The following is a 21,146-nucleotide window of genomic DNA, read 5'->3' as shown; positions in this document are numbered from 1 at the left end:
TCAGCATTTGACCTCTGTGACCTCTCAATAAATGGGCATTAATTAGAGACAAATGAGTTCCAAGCTAGCCAAAGAAGAGTTTGTTAGTGGCCATAACGGCACGTCACTGGGGGAGATATACTTGCTGACTGCCACACTCATAGCAGGATACCTACTGAGATGTGTTCTGATTGTTTGTTTGCCGTCTGGCCTAAAAAAAAGCACAATTGTATCATTTTTACTCGACTACTCCACGATTATTGTACCTGGAGTCCTTGTGTTCACTATACTGGCTGACTACACTCTGTATGTGCTCGGATTCATCATCACAGCCTCTGTCCTGGTAGCATTGGTCCATCTTAGCTCCAGCAATGCCAGTATTTCAAGTCGATTCAAGAATCTATTCAAGTTGATGTACCCTACCAGACTGCCTTGTGTTACGCTCACTCGGACCTTTGTAACTCTCATCACAGCCATCGCTATACTAGCCGTAGACTTTCAAATCTACCCAAGACGTCTGGCCAAGGCTGAAACGTTCGGGACTGGTCTTATGGACGTTGGCGTAGGTGCGTTTATAATGTCCCACGGAATCACAGCTCCTGAGGCTAGGGGAAAAAGTGGTGGTCGAGTGATTGTATCAACTCTGAGAGGTCTACTGCCTCTGATTGTGATTGGAGTCTTGAGGTTGTTGGCAGTGAAAGGTACAGACTATCAGGAGCATGTCACAGAGTACGGAGTGCATTGGAACTTCTTTTTCACCATTGCTGCAGTCAGGGTAAGTAGAATTGGCTTTAATATACAGACACCGTTTATGATTGTGTACCGTAAGACACCTAACAGACATTCTAATCGTCTGTAGTTGTTGGCCACCCTCCTTCACCCTGTGTTGTGTGTCAGGCCTGGTCTCTATGGTGTGGCCTCACTGCTCACTGCTGTAGTGTATCAACTAGCCCTCAGTGAGCTGGGACTCTCCTATTACATACAGCATGGACCTTACGGTGATGGGTCAAGGTCAGTACTAATGTTGTATACTTCAAATGTGCTTCACTCACGCACACACACCCATGCACACCCACCCACGCACACGCACACTGAGACACACACCCATGCACACCCACCCACGCGCACCCACACACGCACACTGAGACACACACACACACACACTACTATCTATTTTTTTTGACTAATGCCTATCGCTCATTCTAAGAACCAACATTTGAGGTTAATGCTTGTTTTGTGCTTGCCACCTAGAAAAACCACATAGACCCATCCCCATTATCAGATAGTACCACCACAAAACCTGGCTCAGGCTTGTACTTGTAAATTAAGCCTCCCTCAAGGTAAGATTTAGTTCACACAAAACACACAGCCATGCAAGCTAAGTATTACAGCAGCCAATATCAAGTCCATAAGATAAGTTCTATACTTTATGTCAGCATTACCTCAAATGTGAATATAGCTTACGATCAGCATGGCCCCAAGTGAGTAGCTTATTGAGTATACTAGTTGTTCTGAATGCAACAGATGAGTGGGGAGGGTTGGTCCACCGTTAAAGACTCTTTAACCCATCATTCTCGACTCTCAAGGTCGGGCATCTGTTTGCTTTTTCTACCTGTATGGTTTTGTGCTGTTTGCTCCTTTGTTTGTTTGTCTGTTTTTATTTTTTAGTATATTGACGATGACCAGTACTGCCCACATTGAATTCAAACTAGAACCTAAGTCCTATACTGATATATAAGGTATACAGTAAGTAAGGTAGCAATAGAGATGGGATTCCAAATGAATTGAGCATTCCGTGTTGAATGAGATAGGATGTACGGTCGAAAGCCATCATCCACCCTATACCTTTTGTATACCTTCTATAAACACACACACACACCCACACACAGGCCTACACTACTCAGTGCCAACAGAGAGGGGCTATGGTCGTGTGTTGGTTACTTGGCTATCTATCTGGGTCATATTGAAATAGGAAAATGGTTATTCAAACCAAGGTAATAGCAATATTATATTAATTTGTTACACTAATTATCTGTAAACACAGAAAGAGTCTACTTAACTATGTCTCAGTGCTTGGTAGCCTGCTCTGTCTCTTCTGTGTGTTCTACTGTCTAACAGTCTTGTGCAGTGGTTACATTGAGCCTATCTCACGGAGGCTGGTCAACTTGGCCTACATCACGTGGATAGTAAGACCTATTAATACTAAAACACTGTGTTTAATCAACTCTTCTCCTCTGCAGTTTTCATATGGAGCTCTGATTGTTGGACTGTTTCTACTCACAGACGTTATCGTCTCCACCCTATCACACACCTCACAAGTCCCACGCCCTCACAGCCTTCACAGCGCGAGTGTGTGTCTTATATCGGCAGTTGACTACAATCAACTTAGCTTCTTCCTACTTGCCAACTTATTTACTGGACTGGTCAATTTTAGTATGGACACTCTTAGTGTTAGCTGGATCACAGGACTTGTGATTTTGTTAGCGTATATGGCTGTACTGTCATTCGTGTTTTGTACACTGTATAAATTCAATATTAAAATCAAATTATGATACAATCATTCAACATTGATACGAACACAGGTGGGTGGGAGGGAAAATATAAAATTTGAAGTGTTAAAAATAGATTAGCTAATTAGTTCTTAGCTTGAGATGGGTTGATTGCTAACCTGCAAACGGAGAGAAAAAAACATTATTGAACGCGGGCATCAGTAAAATACAAGAATACAGTATGGTCCACGTACATGTACATGTATATACAGTCGGAACCCTCTAATAACGAACACCTTTGGGGATAATAATATTTTGGCCTCTATAACAGAGGTGGCCTTTGTAACAGGGTGGCCTTTATAACAGAGGTGGCCTTTGTTGAGAGATTGCTTTGTACACACACTGTTCATTTGGGACCTGAATGCCTGTTGGTCTTTATATCACTGTTGGCCATTAAGAGGGGGCCCACCGTACACTACTTGAATCTCTTGTGCCCCACATGTAACAGTAGAGTCACCTTGTCAGTGAGAGCCTGGGTCTCTGCCCTCAGTCTCACTGCTTCGTCCAGAGCTCCCATTATCTGCTCCTTCAGCCGACTCAGTTGCTCACCCTCTTGTTCTTTGCAACCTCCATCCTTAGCAACATGCAATAGAGACAGGATCTGGTTAAGCTTGTCGTAGCGTTGTATGTTGTTCAGCAGCACGCTACTCACACCAACCTCACTCTGCGGGGGAGGGGGGGTCTTAATAGTAATAAAATTTGCTTGGAGTGGTAAAAAAACACTTCCGAATGGGAACAGAACCCAAGCAGAATGGAATTGGTACACAGAAGGAAACAACACACACACATACCACTGGGGGTAAGCTTTCTTCATCCTCACACTCATTTGTTAGTTCCACCACTGGTTCTGGACTTGTGTCTGGCAGAATGGGAGGCTCCAAATCTTCTTTAGGTATCGTCTGCTGCTTTGAGATTAGTGATAGTTTAAGAGGTGTATCTTTGAAGGTCGATCTCCTAGTCAGCTTTAGTTGTGCTTGTGAGGGTAACTGGATGGATGACCTCTTGGGTGAACTTTGTTGCAATTTATGGTTGTCAGAGCACACTGTTGACACTAGACTGGGCTGTGAGGGGATGGCAGGTAGTTTATCAACACTGGAGACTTGAGATCCAAGAATGGGGGAGCTCCTGATCACTTCCACTTGATTAACGATATCCGAAGAAGCCCTAGCGATGTTGTGCTCAACGGGGGAGCTCCTGCTAATATCTACTTGTTTCAGTGATCTCCTCATTGCTACGGGTGAGCCCCTGTTCGTTTCATGTTGATCTGGTGCTAGTGTGAGTGGCAAGGACTTGACTGGAGGCAATCGAACGTTGGCCCCTGAGGCAGTATTTCTTGTAGATGATGTCATTTCCCTCGCTGGCTTGGTGCGTGGAGATGGTCGACTGCAGGAAAGAAGATTCATCGATTAGATTCATATTCACAAACACACATAATTTGTACCTATGCAATTAATTTTGAAATTGGATAAACGGTACTAAAGTTATGGCTGTTGAAAGATATGCAACAGATTGACTACAGATTTATAGTCATTATTACATTTTATCTACATGTATAATTATACAAATTAGATTCATATTCACATACGCACGTATATAGTATATATGCAACCATAGCTAGCTCACCTAGTATGTGTCCCTCGTGGTAGTCCCCGGCTGGCTAGAGGAGTGCGTGGTTTGGCTGGGAATAACAGGGAACCAGAGGGGAAGATGGGGGCCGGGTTGGAGGAGGCCTGTAGTAGGTAGCGGGCACTTGGACCACTGCAAAGGGGTGATGATATTTTCGTTTAAAACACACACACAGTGTTCTTACTGATGCTGTGTTGTCCTGGAGGACACTGGAGTTGGTAGACTGATGCTCTGTGCATTCAGGTGGAGCTGGGACAGTATCAGAGTGGTAGCCAGCGTTTCTCTGAAGAGGGGGAGGGGTCAAAGTTGAGAATTAAGATCTGAGCAAAACGTGCATTAACTGTAGCTCTTATATCACGTTGTCAAGGTAACAAGGGCCGGTGTAATAAAAGTCACATACAGTTATATTTATTACATGGCCTCGAGGCATGATTTGGTAAGGGGTCGTCATGATATAAAACACATAAATTATATATAGCATGAGAATCCTCGTGTTTTATGCAATATACAGGCAATTTGCCCTCGTGCTCGTCATAAACACCCGATCTCATACTATATATCTAGCTACATAACTATACTCCAATAGACTGTTAATTGAAAGGAAATACAAACATCTATGGCCTTGGGATCCCTCCAATACGCAGTTGAAAGGAACTATCATACGTATAAACAGGTAGTGGCTATACTCACTGATGCAGTCTGGCCCTGAGCTGAGCACAGGATGCCTCGTATCTCCTCTTGTGTCTTATAAACACTCTCCACCTTCTCTGTATGATAGTGGCTGCCCTGTGCTGATGACGCCTCCTGGCAGCACGCACCCTCACAGCTGCTCTCCAACAAAACCACTCACGCACTGAGCGTTGGATCACAATAGCACACCACTCACGACGTACTCTCAGCCGACGCTGTGTGTGTGTGTGTGTGTGTGTGTGTGTGTGTGTGTGTGTGTGTGTGGGTGTGTGTGTGTGTGTGCGTGTGTGCGTGGGAGGGGGGTTGAAAACAGTGTACATGTATGTAAAATAATAACCACGACCGTATATATATAAGGGAAAGTAGACATCCTTTTCTATAAGCAAACCAACTCAAATAATATGATTAGGTAAATGAAACAAAGCTGGTAATGAGTATAGTACCTTGTGTCTGTGGAATCTCCACACATGTTGGATGGTTATAGCTGCTCTGTGATAGCGGCCTCCACTGGAGGGTGTCCCCACACTCTGTAGGTAGTCAGCACATCCACTGTGGCCCGCCAGCATGGCCAGATCTAGGGCAGTGTGTCTACAGGGGGGAGGGGGCAGTCACGATTGAGCAATTTGCTATAAAAAATTATAGACAAGTCGCCCAGCCGCCCTATCACATAATAATAATAATTATGATCAGATCAAAGTTCTCAAAAGGGCAAAAAACTGCCAATTTCGACAAAAGACCCCTGTATAATTATAGCCTTATGATAATTTGCCTTTCGGGAGGTCATAAATTCACTAAAAAAACTAAGAGATGCGTGTCCTCACTTCTCCACGTTGTTCAGAGTGGCGTCCTTGTCACAGCCATTGGTCACCAGTAGGTTACAGCAGTCCAAGTGGCCACCAGCGGCAGCTAGGTGGAGTGGAGTGAGTCCATCACCAGTTAGAGTGTCCAATACTGTTGCATTATGCCTGTGATGGATAGAAGGTGAATGGATGCAAGGATGTGTTCTCAACAGCTAGGAACTTACTTTATCAGCACTTCCAATACTTTTGAATACCCTTTACCGGAGACAATATGAATTGGCCTGGACAATGGATTGTGAAAATAAAAAATGAAAGTCATATACATTTAACAATAGAACAAGACTACACTATGTACTCATCCGTTTGTACCAGTGCTGGCAATTCAGTAATGTCCTGTGATAGTACATGAACTATATCCACTGGCAAACAGTGGTAACAATTGACACTATAGCCACAGGAAGAGACCTCACAAGCTAGACCTCATAATACTAATAGACGATCCTTACATGTATAAAAACCAGACCACTCAGCTACAATCAAATGTGTACGGACGGGCCCATGCACTGGGCCGGTTAACTCACCACTGACCCTGGAGAGGCAGTGTCTGGTCTGCCCCACGGCTTAGGAGGACTGCAGTGCTCTCAACATGACCACCAGAGCAGGCCAAGTGAAGACTGGTCCTAGAGGCAGGGGTAGATCAAACAAAGCTATGAAACACGGGGTAATTAAGGAAATACTACTCATGCTGAATTTGGTCCAAGATCAAAGGGTCATGCAATGCAGTAATATTCCCTTCTCTGTTCTTTATATGAATACATTTGTGGTGTTTCATTGTACCATGGCTATCTTATGGTGTATTGGGTTTGTACCCTCATGCAGTTGTACACAGTCACAGTTCTAACTCACTCCCTTGTTGGGCTGAGAGTGTCCACAGTGACACCAGCCTTGAGTAGACACTGTACACAGTTAGTGTGTCCAAACCTGCTAGCCAAGTGGAGAGCAGTGTAGCCATCACAGCTCACAGCATCAGCACACTACACAAGGGGACAACACATAATAAATGCAGTTAGACACTGTTTTGGAGGTGTCTATGGGATTTAGAAGCCCAAAGGCACTGCTTTAGTATCCCAAGTATGTTGTGTGTAATCCTTACACTTTTGTCATGCTTGATTATAATCTGACACGCCCCCTCTGCCCCCACACTGGCAGCAGCTACAAGTGCCGATACATTCTGATTGGTCGATGACGATGACGATGCTTCATTCTGATTGGATAGTAGACAGCGGATATTGTTATCACATGCACACACAGAGGCCCAGAGCAGAGGACCATGACCAGACACATCAGTGAGGGTGGCGTCACCTCCCTATGTGTGGGTGTGTGTGGGTGTGTGTGTGTGTGTGTGTGTGTGTGGGTGGGTGGGGGGGGACCCAGTTTTGATTTATAGGGTTAGGGTTAGGGATAGGGTTAGGGTTACCCCCCACACATTTTTGTTGTTGTCAAAATTGGCCTCAAAAATGACTTTAAATAATTAATATACATGTACCCTATGAAAGAGCTCAGTTTAATTAAGCTAAAGCTTTTCTTTGCTAGTGTAGCAATTCATCAGAACAATGAATGAGTAACTTAGGAAGTCCCAGACGAAAAAACAATGGCATATGCACAAGTGTTTTACTAGGGCTACCCAGCCACCGTGGTTCTGCTTTCCTTACTTTCATTTATTGGCTAGGTAGCCCTATAATTTTAATTGATAGTAAAACACCTGTGCATGCATGCTATGCCATGTTATCTTGTCTGGTTTGTTTTCAATCTTATTTCACATTTATTTTTCCTGATAATCATACACTAGCGAAGAAAAGCGTTGAAGTGACATATTAAATAACCTTTAGCCAGCTCACAGTTATCTCCAATAGTGCGTGTACCTTGGTGATGAGTAACTGTGTGAGGTGGTTGGAGGCTCCAGTGGCAGCATAGTGGAGTGGAGTGGCACCCAGACCATCAGGTCGGTTCACTAGACCACTGTCCAGACCAAGCACACACTCCACACACGAGATCTGTGAGGACAACGATAATACAGCATATTAATATCAATAATTTATGATGCTTTTAAGAGCTTCTGAACAAACAATTTGGGGTGACCCGAAATCAATGATACATGTATACATAATACGTAAGAAAACGAAAATTATGATACGCCATTTTGTTCAGTTTTCTTCAATTTATGTGATATTCAAGGCTCCCTAGCCCTCTAATGGAAGGGAGGTACAATGCTTGCCTGCTGTGAGAGGAGTGCCCAGTGCAGTGTGGTCCTCCCCTCATTGTCAACTGCACTCAGTGAAGAACCTTTCTTTAGCAGGAGCTGGATAGTACCAACATGACCCTGTGCATGGATAAAGAAACAAGTGTATATTGATAACATAAGGTACCGTATTAAAGCGGGTCATTTTCGTTGATGCAAATTTTCGTATGACCTGCCCAATCAAATATTTATAATTATTCGTATAGCTCAGGATGGTTACGTTGAATGTATTGCAGTCGTACTTTCTATTTTCACATGATACAATACGAAATAGACGAAAATTTCCACCATACGAAAATAACTTGCTATACGATATTGAAACTAACACATGCCATTGTCCACATGTACAGATGCATTCATGGGAGGAAAATGGGCACAGTCAATACAGGAACAGGGCTCATAACAACCATAATAGTTAATGGACCAGCATGGCTATTAAAGTAACGCTCTTGTAAGGATGCTAAATTAACTAGTGTGGTAATTTCTGGCAGTCAAAACATAAACAAAAGTGGCCACAAAGACGTGAATCTCAACCAAAACTCAACCAAAATAGGGAATCTACTGATTAGTACAACCTTTTGTGCATAGGATTAATTGACAGTGCTAATTGTGTGTTTTCAACATTTTCACTGGTATCCCTCTGTAATTACCGAGCCTAAGACCTACCTTGAGTGCTGCAATATGAAGAGGAGTCCGGCCACACACATCTCTAGCATCCACACCATCTCTACCCACACTGGCTAACACTGCCTTCACACATTTGCTCTCTCCTAGCCACACACTGCAGTGCAGAGGGGTCAGCCCCTGCTTGTTAGTGGCCAGGGGACTAGCTCGACTCTTGAGCAGTAATTTTACAACAGTACTGTGCCCTTGGAGGCATGCTAGCATGAGAGGAGTGGAGCCAGTGGGCTGGTGGAGCACGTTGACTTGAGTGGTACTCTGTGGTGGGTTACCGTACTAGAATGTTTTGCGAGCATCAAATATAATTACGTGAACTTTGCGAGCGTTGATCACTTCGCAAAAACCTAAACTGGTACTGGTATTGATACGATCCTTGCCAGAACGCAAAAGTTAGATCGCAAAGGGTCAATTTTTCTGCTGATTTTGGCTCATTCACAAAATTTAAAATATTCTATACAGTACATAAAGGTTGTTGGTGTACACAATACATGATATGTGTCAACATACCTCTTTCAATAAGGAAGTCACCATATCACGAAGGCCCAACACACAGGCATAGTGGAGTGGTGTGAGGCCCTGTAAGGACAACACAGCAATAATAAAAAATACAACTCACAGAAATAGCGAATAGCGTAGAAAACACAAAATAATCAACTACTACAGATCCCCACTCTCTCCCCTAAGACACTAATCCATGCACACACACCTTGTCATCAGCTATAGAGTAGTCTGCCCCCAGTTTAAGCAGAGTCTTGACAGAGGCTGAGCGTCCCCCCACTACAGCCCAATGTAGTGCAGTACGACCCAGACCATCCCTCACATCCAGACCTGCCCCTCCACTGATTAGCGGCTTAGCCACGCTCCCATTGTTGAGTGCCGTCCACGAGAGAGGGGTGAGCCCCTCCTCGTTAGTTGCTGATTGCCCAATAGGTGAGTTGAGGTCAATGCTTGGAGAGTTGCTCAACACCAGCTGGAGGGCCTCAGGTAAACCGTGAACACATGTATACTGTAGGTGAAGCTCTGGGCCCTGGAGCAAATAGCATAATTAGGGGTATTAAAATTAATAATAATAATTACCTGATGATCACTGGTATTGACTAGCTGTAGCTGTCTAGAAGAAGTTGATCGATTAGCACTGGAGCTCTGGGAAAATATATATACATTTAATATTAAATTTGCAATCCTCATCCGTTTTAATAATTATACGTACCTGAGTGGAGCTAGGACGGAAGTAATCAGCCTCCTCTCCTAGCTGTGTTGCAGGTGGTGGTTGGTCCCCTGCCTGGTCACAGAGCTCCCTTATGATTGGCTCCTCTACTAGCACCTGTCTGATACCCAACCCCTGTATGCGTGGGCGGGTGGTGGTGGTTTGCACATGTTTATTGTACACAAGACATTTACAAGATATTTACATATTAAATTGGCAAATCTATTTTTACATTTGTTAGAGCGTGGTTCAAGCACGATGATAGCCCAGGAAACTGTCTTCTGTCCTCGTTGCACAACACTACGCAGAAGCAGTCACTCTTGGAAGCCATCTTGTTGTCATAGCAAACTGCTGTGCAGCCACACCCATTTTGCTGCCTTGTGCGCATTATTATTGCGCATGCGCAGAAACTAGTGGATATATTCAGAGGATATCTGGGTGAAGAAATCAGTTGCTGTGCATTTAGCAAGTCTTTGCACCAAAAGCCAATAATGGGTGACTACAAAGGACCTCTTTGGCTACTAATGGTAGCTCTAGCTGTATGCAATGTATACAGTCTTCCTGGTGGACCACCTCTAGGTGGTGTAAACTTCGACAATGTTTGCAATGCCCTGAGGCCTAATCCAACATCATCTCATGGCAGTGGCACACCTGGAAATGGTGGATACAGACTGCAAATGTCACCCTCAATGACTCCAGCAACTAATGGATTCACCTACCAAGTTGACACTAACTATACAAGTGAGCAGCTCAAAACATTAATCTTGGTATTACGTTATTATCTCCACAGTTCGTATTGTTGGCGGCACAATCCAGGGGTTTTTGGTTCAAGCTAGGTTGCCTGGAAATAATCCACAACTTGGAGTGAACGCTTTGCTACTTGGATCATTTCAACCTGGGACAGCTGAACAGCAAACTTATAACTGTGACCAAGATGGAGCTACCCTCCGCGTTAGTGAAGCAGTCGGTTAGATGAGCTCATTGAGTACAGTGTATCTTAATCTTTTGCAGGCAACAATCACCCATTCTGCTAGACAGAATACTAATGCAGTACAGTTCACTTGGACATCACCTATGAATGCTGGAGATGTGGAATTTTAGTGAGTGAACAAACCAATTACAACTCAAATGCCATGGTTATTTTTCCTGTCTATAGCTACACTGTTGTGCGGGCATTAAATACTCATTTTGATGCCATTAGTGCCTCTCAAGTTGGAGTGGTGAGTTTGGTACTTTTTCAACAATTTATTAATTGATCTCAATGTTTGCACACCCTGCATGCACCACAGACTTTCCTTTCGACCACAACTGTTCCCCCTAGAATTACAGTGGCCCCTGTGAGAGCTCCTGAAGATTACCGCCTGCAGATACTCAGTCCCACCGGTTGCTCTCGTGCTAGTTGTGATCTGTTCATTGGTATAGACACCAACACTGGAGATAATGGATTCCTGGATATCTATATGGAGGGTACAGCTGAAGGATGGGTGGCTGTGGGATTCAGTGAAACTCCTAACATGGTTAGTAAATATAGACCAACAACATTCTATTGTATGTCTTTGTGTACTTCACAGTATATGGCGGATGTTGTATCATGCAACAGACAGAGTGACAATAATATGATTGCGGCCATTGATAGTGCGAACCCACCTGGCCCCATGGCCCGAGTCAATCACAGAGACATGGATCAAGATGTGACACTATTCTCATCTTCTTTTGATGCCAGTACTACCAGACTCAAGTGCACGTAAGACATTATTTTGATGATTAAGTTAATTTAACACTCTTAAATTAATAACAGAGTTTCTAAGCGTATTGCACCCTCTAACGAAGGTGAAGACTTGGATCTCAACAATGATCTCTTTGTGATATATGCACGACGTGTGAATGCCTCTACACAGCTGACTAATTTGGAGAGCCATGCTGATGGTGGTACAGCTGTCAGAGGAGTATCTGCTACCCAGCTTGCTATTACCACGGGAACTACTGGCTCAACTCAACCACAAACTACTGCTCCCCCTGGAAACACTGTGGCTCCTGTGAGAGCTCCTGAAGATTACCGCCTTCAGACACTCAGTCCCACCAGTTGCTCTCGTGCTAGTTGTGATCTGTTCATTGGTATAGACACCAACACTGGAGATGATGGATTCCTGGATATCTATATGGAGGGTACAGCTGCAGGATGGGTGGCTGTGGGATTCAGTGAAACTCCTAATATGGTTAGTAAATAATAATAGACATGCAACAAACATGCATTGTTCACATGCAGTTTTCAGCGGATGTGGTGTCATGCAACAGACAGGGAGACACTATTGTAGCCATCGATGGTTGGAACCAAGCCTCCCCAGCCAGAGCCAGTGACACAGACACCATTCAAGATGTGACACTATTCTCATCTTCCTTTAATGCTACTACTAACAGACTTTCCTGCACGTAAGGGATACATTCATTTACATTGTGTATGAAAATAACACTTGCACTCTTAAATACAATAACAGAGTTTCTAAACGTATTGCACCCTCTGGTACTGGTGAAGACTTGGATCTCAACAATAATCTCTTTGTGGTATATGCACGACGAGTGACTGCCTCTACACAGCGAAATAGTTTGGAGAGCCATGTTGGTGGTGGTACAGCTGTCAGAGGAGCATCTCCTACCCAACTTGCTATTGCCACAACTGCTCCCGCTGGAAACACAGTGGCTCCTGTGAGAGCTCCTGAAGATTACCGCCTGCAAACACTCAGTCCCACCGGTTGCTCTCGTGCTAGTTGTGATCTGTTCATTGGTATAGACACCAACACTGGAGATAATGGGTTCCTGGATATCTATATGGAGGGTACAGCTGCAGGATGGGTGGCTGTGGGATTCAGTGAAACTCCTAACATGGTTTGTATACACAACATTATTGCACATTATTATAACATACATCTATACTTGTGTTCTTCGCAGTTTTCAGCGGATGTGGTGTCATGCAACAGACAGGGAGACACTATTGTGGCCATTGATGGTTGGAACCAAGCCTCCCCAGCCAGAGCCAGTAACAGAGACACGATTCAAGATGTGACGCTATTCTCATCTTCCTTTGATGCCAATACTACCAGACTTTCCTGCACGTAAGGATTGTATAAAGTTAATTGAAACATAAACGCACTCTTACAATAACAGAGTTTCTAAGCGTATTGCACCATCTGGTACTGGGGAAGACTTGGATCTCAACAATAATCTCTTTGTGGTATTTGGACGACGAGTGACTGCCTCTACACAGCGAAATAACTTGGACAGCCATGCTGGTGGTGGTACAGCTGTCAGAGGAGCATCTCCTACCCAATTTGTTATTTCCACGGGAGTGGGGAGAGTCGGAGGGAATGTTTTTGACACTGTACATAGACCTAACTTGATCCGTACTCACGGTATTCTCATGATTATTGCATGGCCTCTGTTGGCTGTCACTGCCATCTTCTTTGCTTTGTTTATGAGGCCAGCTCTGCCCAACGGAGAGTGGTTTCAGGTGAGTTAACAGCTATATATATATATATGCTTGCATAGTCTAAAGTGTAATCTCCTATATATAATTATAGGTTCATCGAGCTCTCCTACTGTCTTCCCTGTTCATTGGAGCTGTTGCTTTCATACTCATCTTCATTGCTCTGGCGAATACCAGAGGCCTTGTGGATGTCACAAGTGTGAGCTAATAATTATAGTGACTGTATTATATACATTGTGAGCCGCCCCATCTCTCACGTGCAGAATACTAGTCTAACACATCTGGTACTTGGAGTGATTATCATGGCTCTACAAATCATCAATGTGAGTTGCATGTATATAAGAGCATCCAACTCGTTTTTACCTGCTTCCCTGTGTATAAATTATAGCCAATTATTTCAATCTTCCGATGCCACCCTGGAACAAAAAAGTAAGGCATTCTAATAATCGATTATTGCTGTTGAAAATCTATTTTACAGCCGTTGGATCTTCAATCTGCTCCATGGCTCTGTCATTGGACTGTTGGCTGAAATACTAGCTTGTATGTTACCAACAACAGCCCTATACACAATCATTACTCATGTCAATCCCTACAGTGATAAATGTTGCGATAGGAGTATACATCTTCTCCGCTAACTTGAGTCGATTCCGTTCCACCCGGTCACCATTCTGGGTGTTCCTATCCTGGGACATCTTCTATATACTACTGGTGGTGACTCTCTTTGTTGTATTTACTGTCATAGCCATCTTAAAGAAAATGAAAGGCAGGTTTTCCATTGAAGTAGTTCTCAAAGACACAAAGTTTATTGTTTTTGTTAAATGACTGTTGCATGCAGGGTTGGCTCCGTCTGCTGTTCAAACTCTGTTGACAGCTAAGAAGAAAGCTACACCTGTTGGAATCAACCTAGATTATGCCGTGGGAGACAAGCCACAAGAGAAGTCTGCACTAGAAGGCAAGACCCCCTCCCAAGATGCCCCCCTGCGTTGGGCCGCTCTTATTGTCTACCTGGGCGTGACTGTACCAATACTGTTGGCTGTGATCATCATGGTAGCTCTCCCTCAGTAGAAACTCACAGAATTGCAAACTTTAGCAACATTTTTAGTATGTCTGGCAAATAAATTTTGATAGAGATGATGTAGTGATTGTGAGCAGTTCCAATATCTATTGTTTTGCACATGCATGTGCCAAACCTGGTGGTGTGAGTGGTGGCCTGCCTTTTCACAGAGCTCCCTAACAAGCTGTCTGATCTCAACCCCTGTATTCGCAGGCAGGTGCATGTATGGCAAGCCAAACTTATCAAAACTACGTGATCTAAAAAATCCAACGTGAATCGTTTATACATAGATACTATAATGTAATTTATAGTATCTATGGTTTATATGACGACGTGATATATATTCACTTGCTACATGACACGGGTGGGTGGTTATTGTTAATTTTGTTAATTAACATACACGTACCTAGAAAACACAAAATGTAATCGTATCTAGGCACTCCCCTACGTTGTAGGCTACAAGACAATTACAAGATATTTACATAACACTACTGTACTGCAGTACAGCTAATTAAAGAGTGCTGCATGCATGCTATAGCAAATAGGGTTCTCTCCCTCCCACGCTACTATGTAGAACCTGACTCTCGCCGTAAGGGGCACTGTAAACACCGTGCAACCACATCCTGCATTTTGCGCATGCGCATAAACTATAGTTCCGAGAGGATATCTGTGGTGGAATCACCCGGTTGCTACATTTAGAGAAAAATCTTTACACTAAAAGCCAAGCACTATGTGTGACTGCAAAGGACCTCTTTGGCTACTGATGATAGCTCTAGCTGTATGCAATGTATACAGTTTTCCTAGTGGACCACCTCTAGGTGGTGTAAACTTCGACAATGTTTGCAATGCCCTGAGGCCTAATCCAACATCATCTCATGGTAGTGGCACAGCTGAAAATGGTGGATATACCCTGGAAATTTCACCCCCAATGACTCCAGTAACTAATGGATTCACCTACCAAGTTGACACTACCTATACAAGTGAGCAGCTCAAAACATTTGGTATCTGGTATGTTATTAACTTTTTTCTCCACAGTTCGTATTGTTGGCGGCACAATCCAGGGGTTTTTGGTTCAAGCTAGGTTGCCTGGAAATAATCCACAACTTGGAATGAACCCTATGCTACTTGGATCATTTCAACCTGGGACTGGACATCAAATTTATGACTGTGACGAACTTACTGGAGCAGTTTCTGAGGTTAGTGAGCGGTCGGTTAGATGAGCTCATTGAGTTCAATGTATCTTATTCTGTCATCTTTTGCAGGCAACAATCACCCATTCTGTTAGGCAGAATGCTATTGCAGTACAGTTCACTTGGACGTCACCTATGAATGCTGGAGATGTGGAATTTTAGTGAGTGAATAAAGTAATTAACAGCTTAATTGATTATCATGCATGGTTATGTTTCCTGTCCATAGCTACACTGTTGTGCAGGCATTAACAACTCACTTTGATGCCATTAGTGCCTCTCAAGTTGGAGTGGAATTTTCTGTGAGTTTGGCACTATTCCCACCAATATTGGTCAATGTTTGCACACAACAGACAGTACCACCACCCACTACTGCTGGACCAACTGTTGCCACAACTATTCCACCACAAACCACTGCTCCCCCTGGAAACACAGTGGCTCCTGTGAGAGCTCCTGAAGATTACCGCCTACAGATACTCAATCCAGACGGATGCTCTCGTGCTAGTTGTGATCTGTTCATTGGTATAGACACCAACACTGGAGATGATGGATTCCTGGATATCTATATGGAGGGTACAGCTGAAGGATGGGTGGCTGTGGGATTCAGTGAAACTCCTAATATGGTTAGTAAATTAGACCACAAATATGTGTATCTCTTGTTATGTCTTTGTGTACTTCACACAGTTTTCAGCGGATGTGGTGTCATGCAACAGACAGGGAGACACTGTTGTGGCCATTGATGGTTGGAACCAAGCCTCCCCAGCCAGAGCCAGTAACACAGACTCCATTCAAGATGTGACACTATTCTCATCTTCCTTTAATGCTACTACTAACAGACTTTCCTGCACGTAAGGGATACATTCATTTACATTGTGTATGAAAATAACACTTGCACTCTTAATAATATACAATAACAGAGTTTCTAAGCGTATTGCGCCCTCTGGTACTGGTGAAGACTTGGATCTCAACAATAATCTCTTTGTGATATTTGCACGACGAGTGACTGCCTCTACACAGCTGACTAATTTGGAGAGCCATGCTGGTGATGGTACAGCTGTCAGAGGAGCATCTGCTACCCAGCTTGCTATTGCCACAGGAACTACTGGCACAACTCAACCACAAACCACTGCTCCCCCTAGAAACACAGTGGCTCCTGTGAGAGCTCCTGAAGATTACCGCCTGCGGATACTCAATCCAGACGGATGCTCTCGTGCTAGTTGTGATCTGTTCATTGGTATAGACACCAACACTGGAGATGATGGGTTCCTGGATATCTATATGGAGGGTACAGCTGAAGGATGGGTGGCTGTGGGATTCAGTGAAACTCCTAATATGGTTAGTAAATATATAGACCAACAAACATAATCTATTGTGCATTTCACAGTTTTCAGCGGATGTGGTATCATGCAACAGACAGGGAGACACTATTGTGGCCATCGATGGTTGGAACCCAGTTGGTCGAGCCAGTGACAGAGACTCCATTCAAGATGTGACGCTATTCTCATCTTTCTTTGATGCCAACACTAACAGACTTTCCTGCACGTAAGGGATAAATTAATTAAATTTTTCATTTGCATTGTATATTTAGTAATTGAAACATGAACACACTCTAATACAATAACAGAGTTTCTAAGCGTATTGCACCCTCTGGTACTGGTGAAGACTTGGATCTCAACAATGATCTCTTTTTGATATTTGCACGACGAGTGCCTGCCTCTACACAGCTGACTAATTTGGAGACCCATGCTGATGGTGGTAGTACAGCTGTCAGAGGAGCATCTGCTAACCAGCTTGCTATTGCCACGGGAACTACTGGCACAACTCAACCACAAACTACTGCTCCCCCTGGAAACACAGCGGCTCCTGACAGAGATCCTGAAGATTACCGCCTTCAGATACTCAGTCCCACCAGTTGCTCTCGTGCTAGTTGTGATCTGTTCATTGGTATAGACACCAACACTGGAGATGATGGGTTCCTGGATATCTATATGGAGGGTACAGCTGAAGGATGGGTGGCTGTGGGATTCAGTGAAACTCCTAATATGGTTAGTAAATTAGACCACAAATATGTGTATCTCTTGTTATGTCTTTGTGTACTTTACACAGTTTTCAGCGGATGTGGTATCATGCAACAGACAGGAAGACACTATTGAGGCCATTGATGGTTGGAACCGAGCCGCCCAGGCCCGAGCCAGTGACAGAGACTTTATTCAAGATGTGACACTATTCTCATCTTTCTTTGATGCCAATACTACCAGACTTTCCTGCACGTAAGTTAATGCGTTGTATATTTAGTAATTGAAACATGAACACACTCTTATAATGAAATAACAGAGTTTCTAAGCGTATTGCACCCTCTGGTATTGGTGAAGACTTGGATCTCAACAATAATCTCTTTCTGATATTTGCACGACGAGTGACTGCCTCTACACAGCTGACTAATTTGGACAGCCATGCTGATGGTAGTGGTTCAGCCGTCAGAGGAGCATCTGCTAACCAATTTGTTATTTCCACGGGAGAGGGGACAGTCGGAGGGAATGTTTTTAGACCTAAACTGATTCGAGCTCACGGTATTCTCATGATTATTGCATGGCCTCTGTTGGCTGTCACTGCCATCTTCTTTGCTTTGTTTATGAGGCCAGCTCTGCCCAATGGAGAGTGGTTTCAGGTGACTTTAAAGCTATACATGCATGCATAGTCTAAAGTGTACTCTCCATATAGGTTCATCGAGCTCTCCTACTGTGTTCCTTGTTCATTGGAGCTGTTGCTTTCATACTCATCTTCATTGCTCTGGCGAATACCAGAGGCCTTGTGGATGTCACAAGTGTGAGCTAATAATTATAGTGACTGTATATACCTAATACATTGTGAGCCGCCCCATCTCTCACGTGCAGAATACTAGTCTAACACATCTGATACTTGGAGTGATTATCATGGCTCTACAAATCATCAATGTGAGTTGTATATAAGAGCATCCAACTCGTTTTTACCTGTTTCCCTGTATATAAATTATAGCCAATTATTTCCATCTTCCGATGCCACCCTGGAACAAAAAAGTAAGGGATTCTAATAATCTATTGTTACTGTTGAAAATTAATTTGTTTACAGTCGTTGGATCTTCAATCTGCTCCATGGCTCTGTCATTGGACTGTTGGCTGAAATACTAGCCTGTAAGTTACCAACAACAGCCCTATACACAATCATTACTCATGTCAATCCCTACAGTGATAAATGTTGCGATAGGAGTGTACATCTTCTCCGCTAACTTGAGTCAATTCCGTTCCACCCGGTCACCATTCTGGGTGTTCCTATCCTGGGACATCTTCTATATACTACTGGTGGTGATTCTCTTTGTTTTATTTACTGTCATAGCCACTTCAAGGAAAATGAAAGGCAAGTTTTCCATTGAAGTATACAAGAGGGTATTAAATTACTTAAACTGCAGGGTTGGCTCCGTCTGCTGTTCAAGCTCTGTTTCCAGCCAATGAGAGCCAGAAGAAAGCTGAACCTGTTGGAATCAACCTAGATTCTGCTGTGGGAGACAAGCCACAGGAGAAGTCTGCACCAGAACGCAAGACCCCCTCCCAAGATGCCCCCCTGCGTTGGGCCGCTCTTATTGTCTACCTGGGCGTGACTGTACCAATACTGTTGGCTGTGATCATCATGGTAGCTCTCCCTCAGTAGAAACTCACAGAATTGCAAATTTAGCACAACATTTATAGTGTGTGAGGCAAATTATAATAATTGTAGAGCTATATATTGTTGTCTGTTTTTTTAGTGATTGTGTGCAATTCTGATATATTTTTGTTGCGCATGCGCCAAACATCACTTGACAGGAAGCTCTAAAAAACCAGAGGTGTGTGAGCTGACATAAACCATTTATATGCTTCTTTGTTGAAATGACTGGATACAAGCTGCTCATAGCTTGTCTGGCTGTGTGTGCAGCCCTCAATAGAGTAGATGGGTTTTCCAGTGGACCTCCCGTAAGGTCTAACGAAGCCCTGGTATGCCAGCAGATGACCCCAAACCCTAACAACCATGGTGCCCCTCAATCTGGAGATGGTGGCTATAGGCTGGAGATTTCTCCTCCAATGGCAACAGCTACCAATGGATTCACGTACCAGGCTCGCACTGCTTACACAAGTAAGTGAATATTATTCAGATTATTAAAAGATTCAGTATAACTAATATTGCATTGTGCAGTTCGTCTAGTTGGAAATAATGGCGGTATTAACGGTTTCCTGGTCCAAGCCAGACTGCCTGGTAACGCTCCTGGTATTGGAGTAAATCCAATGCTACTGGGTTCCTTCCAGGCTGGCAGCGGTCAGCAAACACTGGACTGTGATCTGATGGCAGGAGCAGCTAATGAGGTTAGTGGTTGCAATTTCATTTGTAGTAGACGCCTGCCTGTCAACGATGTTGCTCCAACTGCAGGCTACCATTGCTCACTCCCAACGTCAAGGTGATGCCACCTCAGTGCAGTTCACCTGGACAGCCCCCAACATGGCAGGAGATGTGGACTTTTAGTGAGTTTCATAGTCATTGTGTTTGTGTATTTTGTAACCTCAAATGACAATTCTCATACATGTAACTCGCAAATTGAAAACTATAGTAATTTAGCAATTTGCTTACTGTTATTGTTCACTCCTCGCTCACTCCAATTAGTTTACACAATCATTAGCTAGCGAGATAACTACCTTACCTATATTAGTACAACCAGTAGGTTGTACATAGGATTGACAGTACTAGTGCAGTTGTGTGTGTTTTCAAATATTGCACAAATTTTGACTCGTGATACATTAAGAATTATCATTTCCCCCATACAGCTACACTGTTGTTCGTGTTCAGACCACACATTTCGACGCCATTAGTGCAAGTCAAGTGGGAGTGATGGTAAGTTATACATTGTCACATGCATGTAATAATTGTCATACATTTATACCACCTTAATTGAGACTGTCAGTTGATACCATTGTACTTACTAGACTCCTGCTCCTGCAACCGACCCCCCAACAGCGGATCCGAACGCAACTGACCCCACAACCAGTCCACCTGCAACCACTGAGGTAACTTATACTGTTTCCATATAGTAATGTGGTTTTCACGATTAAGAAATTATGGCTTCTGTGGGTGTAACCGTATTCTTTCCATAACACTTTGATCTTGTGCTTATACTGTTATAGGCCACTGCTACGACCACTGCTTCCCCTGGCAACACGGTGGCCCCTCTGAGATCACCTGATGCCTATGGCCTTCAAGTGGTGAGCCCTAGTGGTTGTACTCGTGTCGATTGTGATCTGTTTATTGGGATTGCCATCAACACTGGAGATAATGGATTCCTGGATATCTATATGGAGGGCACAGCTGCAGGATGGGTGGCTGTGGGATTCAGTGAGACTGCTGACATGGTGAGTTGTTGGGTGGGTGACTCACCTCAGTGCATGCCTTATATATGTTGTTGTTGTCTAACTGTCAGTCTCCTAAAGGAGCAGTAGTACTGAGGTACAATGTAGCTGCCTCACATGTTATGTTTAGGTCTGTGTCAGCCACTTGTTTGACCAAACCAAAGGCCTTGCGACTTTGGACAATGCTC

General features: G+C 43.7%; 4 protein-coding genes across 5 annotated transcripts in view; 3 read left to right on the top strand and 1 right to left on the bottom strand.

Moving 5' to 3' along the window:
• Positions 1-26: 26 nt before the first annotated feature.
• Positions 27-2,539, top strand: LOC135335250 (phosphatidylinositol-glycan biosynthesis class W protein-like). The gene is made up of 5 exons (XM_064530679.1): positions 27-754; positions 839-990; positions 1,869-1,973; positions 2,024-2,165; positions 2,220-2,539. Exons 1-5 carry the CDS (start codon positions 53-55, stop codon positions 2,529-2,531), a joined length of 1,413 nt encoding a protein of 470 aa, XP_064386749.1. The 5' UTR covers positions 27-52; the 3' UTR covers positions 2,532-2,539.
• Positions 2,504-10,194, bottom strand: LOC135335249 (serine/threonine-protein phosphatase 6 regulatory ankyrin repeat subunit B-like). Its single transcript, XM_064530678.1, has 20 exons — positions 10,064-10,194; positions 9,835-9,966; positions 9,702-9,767; positions 9,331-9,651; positions 9,132-9,200; positions 8,610-8,882; positions 7,920-8,024; positions 7,567-7,698; positions 6,798-7,010; positions 6,551-6,678; positions 6,226-6,324; positions 5,869-5,925; positions 5,666-5,809; positions 5,288-5,432; positions 4,845-5,059; positions 4,339-4,437; positions 4,152-4,286; positions 3,320-3,911; positions 2,986-3,192; positions 2,504-2,647 (listed from the first exon to the last, which is right to left on the bottom strand). Exons 1-20 carry the CDS (start codon positions 10,160-10,162, stop codon positions 2,621-2,623), a joined length of 3,258 nt encoding a protein of 1,085 aa, XP_064386748.1. The 5' UTR covers positions 10,163-10,194; the 3' UTR covers positions 2,504-2,620.
• Positions 10,195-10,303: 109 nt separating this feature from the next.
• LOC135335238 (uncharacterized) lies at positions 10,304-19,350 on the top strand. 2 transcript variants are annotated; one of them, XM_064530659.1, is made up of 19 exons: positions 10,304-10,572; positions 10,622-10,782; positions 10,843-10,931; positions 10,988-11,051; positions 11,121-11,348; positions 11,403-11,575; positions 11,630-12,047; positions 12,098-12,261; positions 16,471-16,888; positions 16,938-17,095; positions 17,178-17,598; positions 17,660-17,823; positions 17,888-18,221; positions 18,275-18,379; positions 18,448-18,507; positions 18,569-18,609; positions 18,662-18,723; positions 18,779-18,946; positions 18,999-19,350. In XM_064530659.1, the coding sequence occupies exons 1-19, from the start codon at positions 10,323-10,325 to the stop codon at positions 19,235-19,237; spliced, it is 3,717 nt and encodes a 1,238-aa protein (XP_064386729.1). In that variant the 5' UTR covers positions 10,304-10,322; the 3' UTR covers positions 19,238-19,350. The 2 variants fall into 2 exon arrangements, with proteins under 2 accessions (XP_064386729.1, XP_064386730.1); XM_064530660.1 differs by lacking the exons at positions 10,304-10,572; positions 10,622-10,782; positions 10,843-10,931; ... (3 more) ...; positions 11,630-12,047; positions 12,098-12,261 and adding exons at positions 15,044-15,346; positions 15,402-15,562; positions 15,629-15,717; ... (1 more) ...; positions 15,907-16,176; positions 16,238-16,401.
• A 38-nt stretch (positions 19,351-19,388) lies between these two features.
• The window catches only part of LOC135335240 (putative ferric-chelate reductase 1), a 28,237-nt gene continuing 26,479 nt past the window's right edge, over positions 19,389-21,146 (top strand). Inside the window, exons 1-3 of the mRNA XM_064530666.1 lie at positions 19,389-19,696; positions 19,757-19,923; positions 19,988-20,079. Of these exons, the coding sequence (XP_064386736.1) occupies positions 19,453-19,696; positions 19,757-19,923; positions 19,988-20,079 (503 nt within the window). The 5' untranslated portion in view covers positions 19,389-19,452. The remainder of the gene's footprint in view (positions 19,697-19,756; positions 19,924-19,987; positions 20,080-21,146) is intronic.

Source organism: Halichondria panicea, chromosome 4, assembly GCF_963675165.1.
Source record: "Halichondria panicea chromosome 4, odHalPani1.1, whole genome shotgun sequence".
NCBI lineage: Eukaryota > Metazoa > Porifera > Demospongiae > Suberitida > Halichondriidae > Halichondria > Halichondria panicea.
The sequence above is the reverse complement of the archived record's forward strand: the minus strand, read 5'-3'. Positions and strand labels throughout refer to the sequence as shown.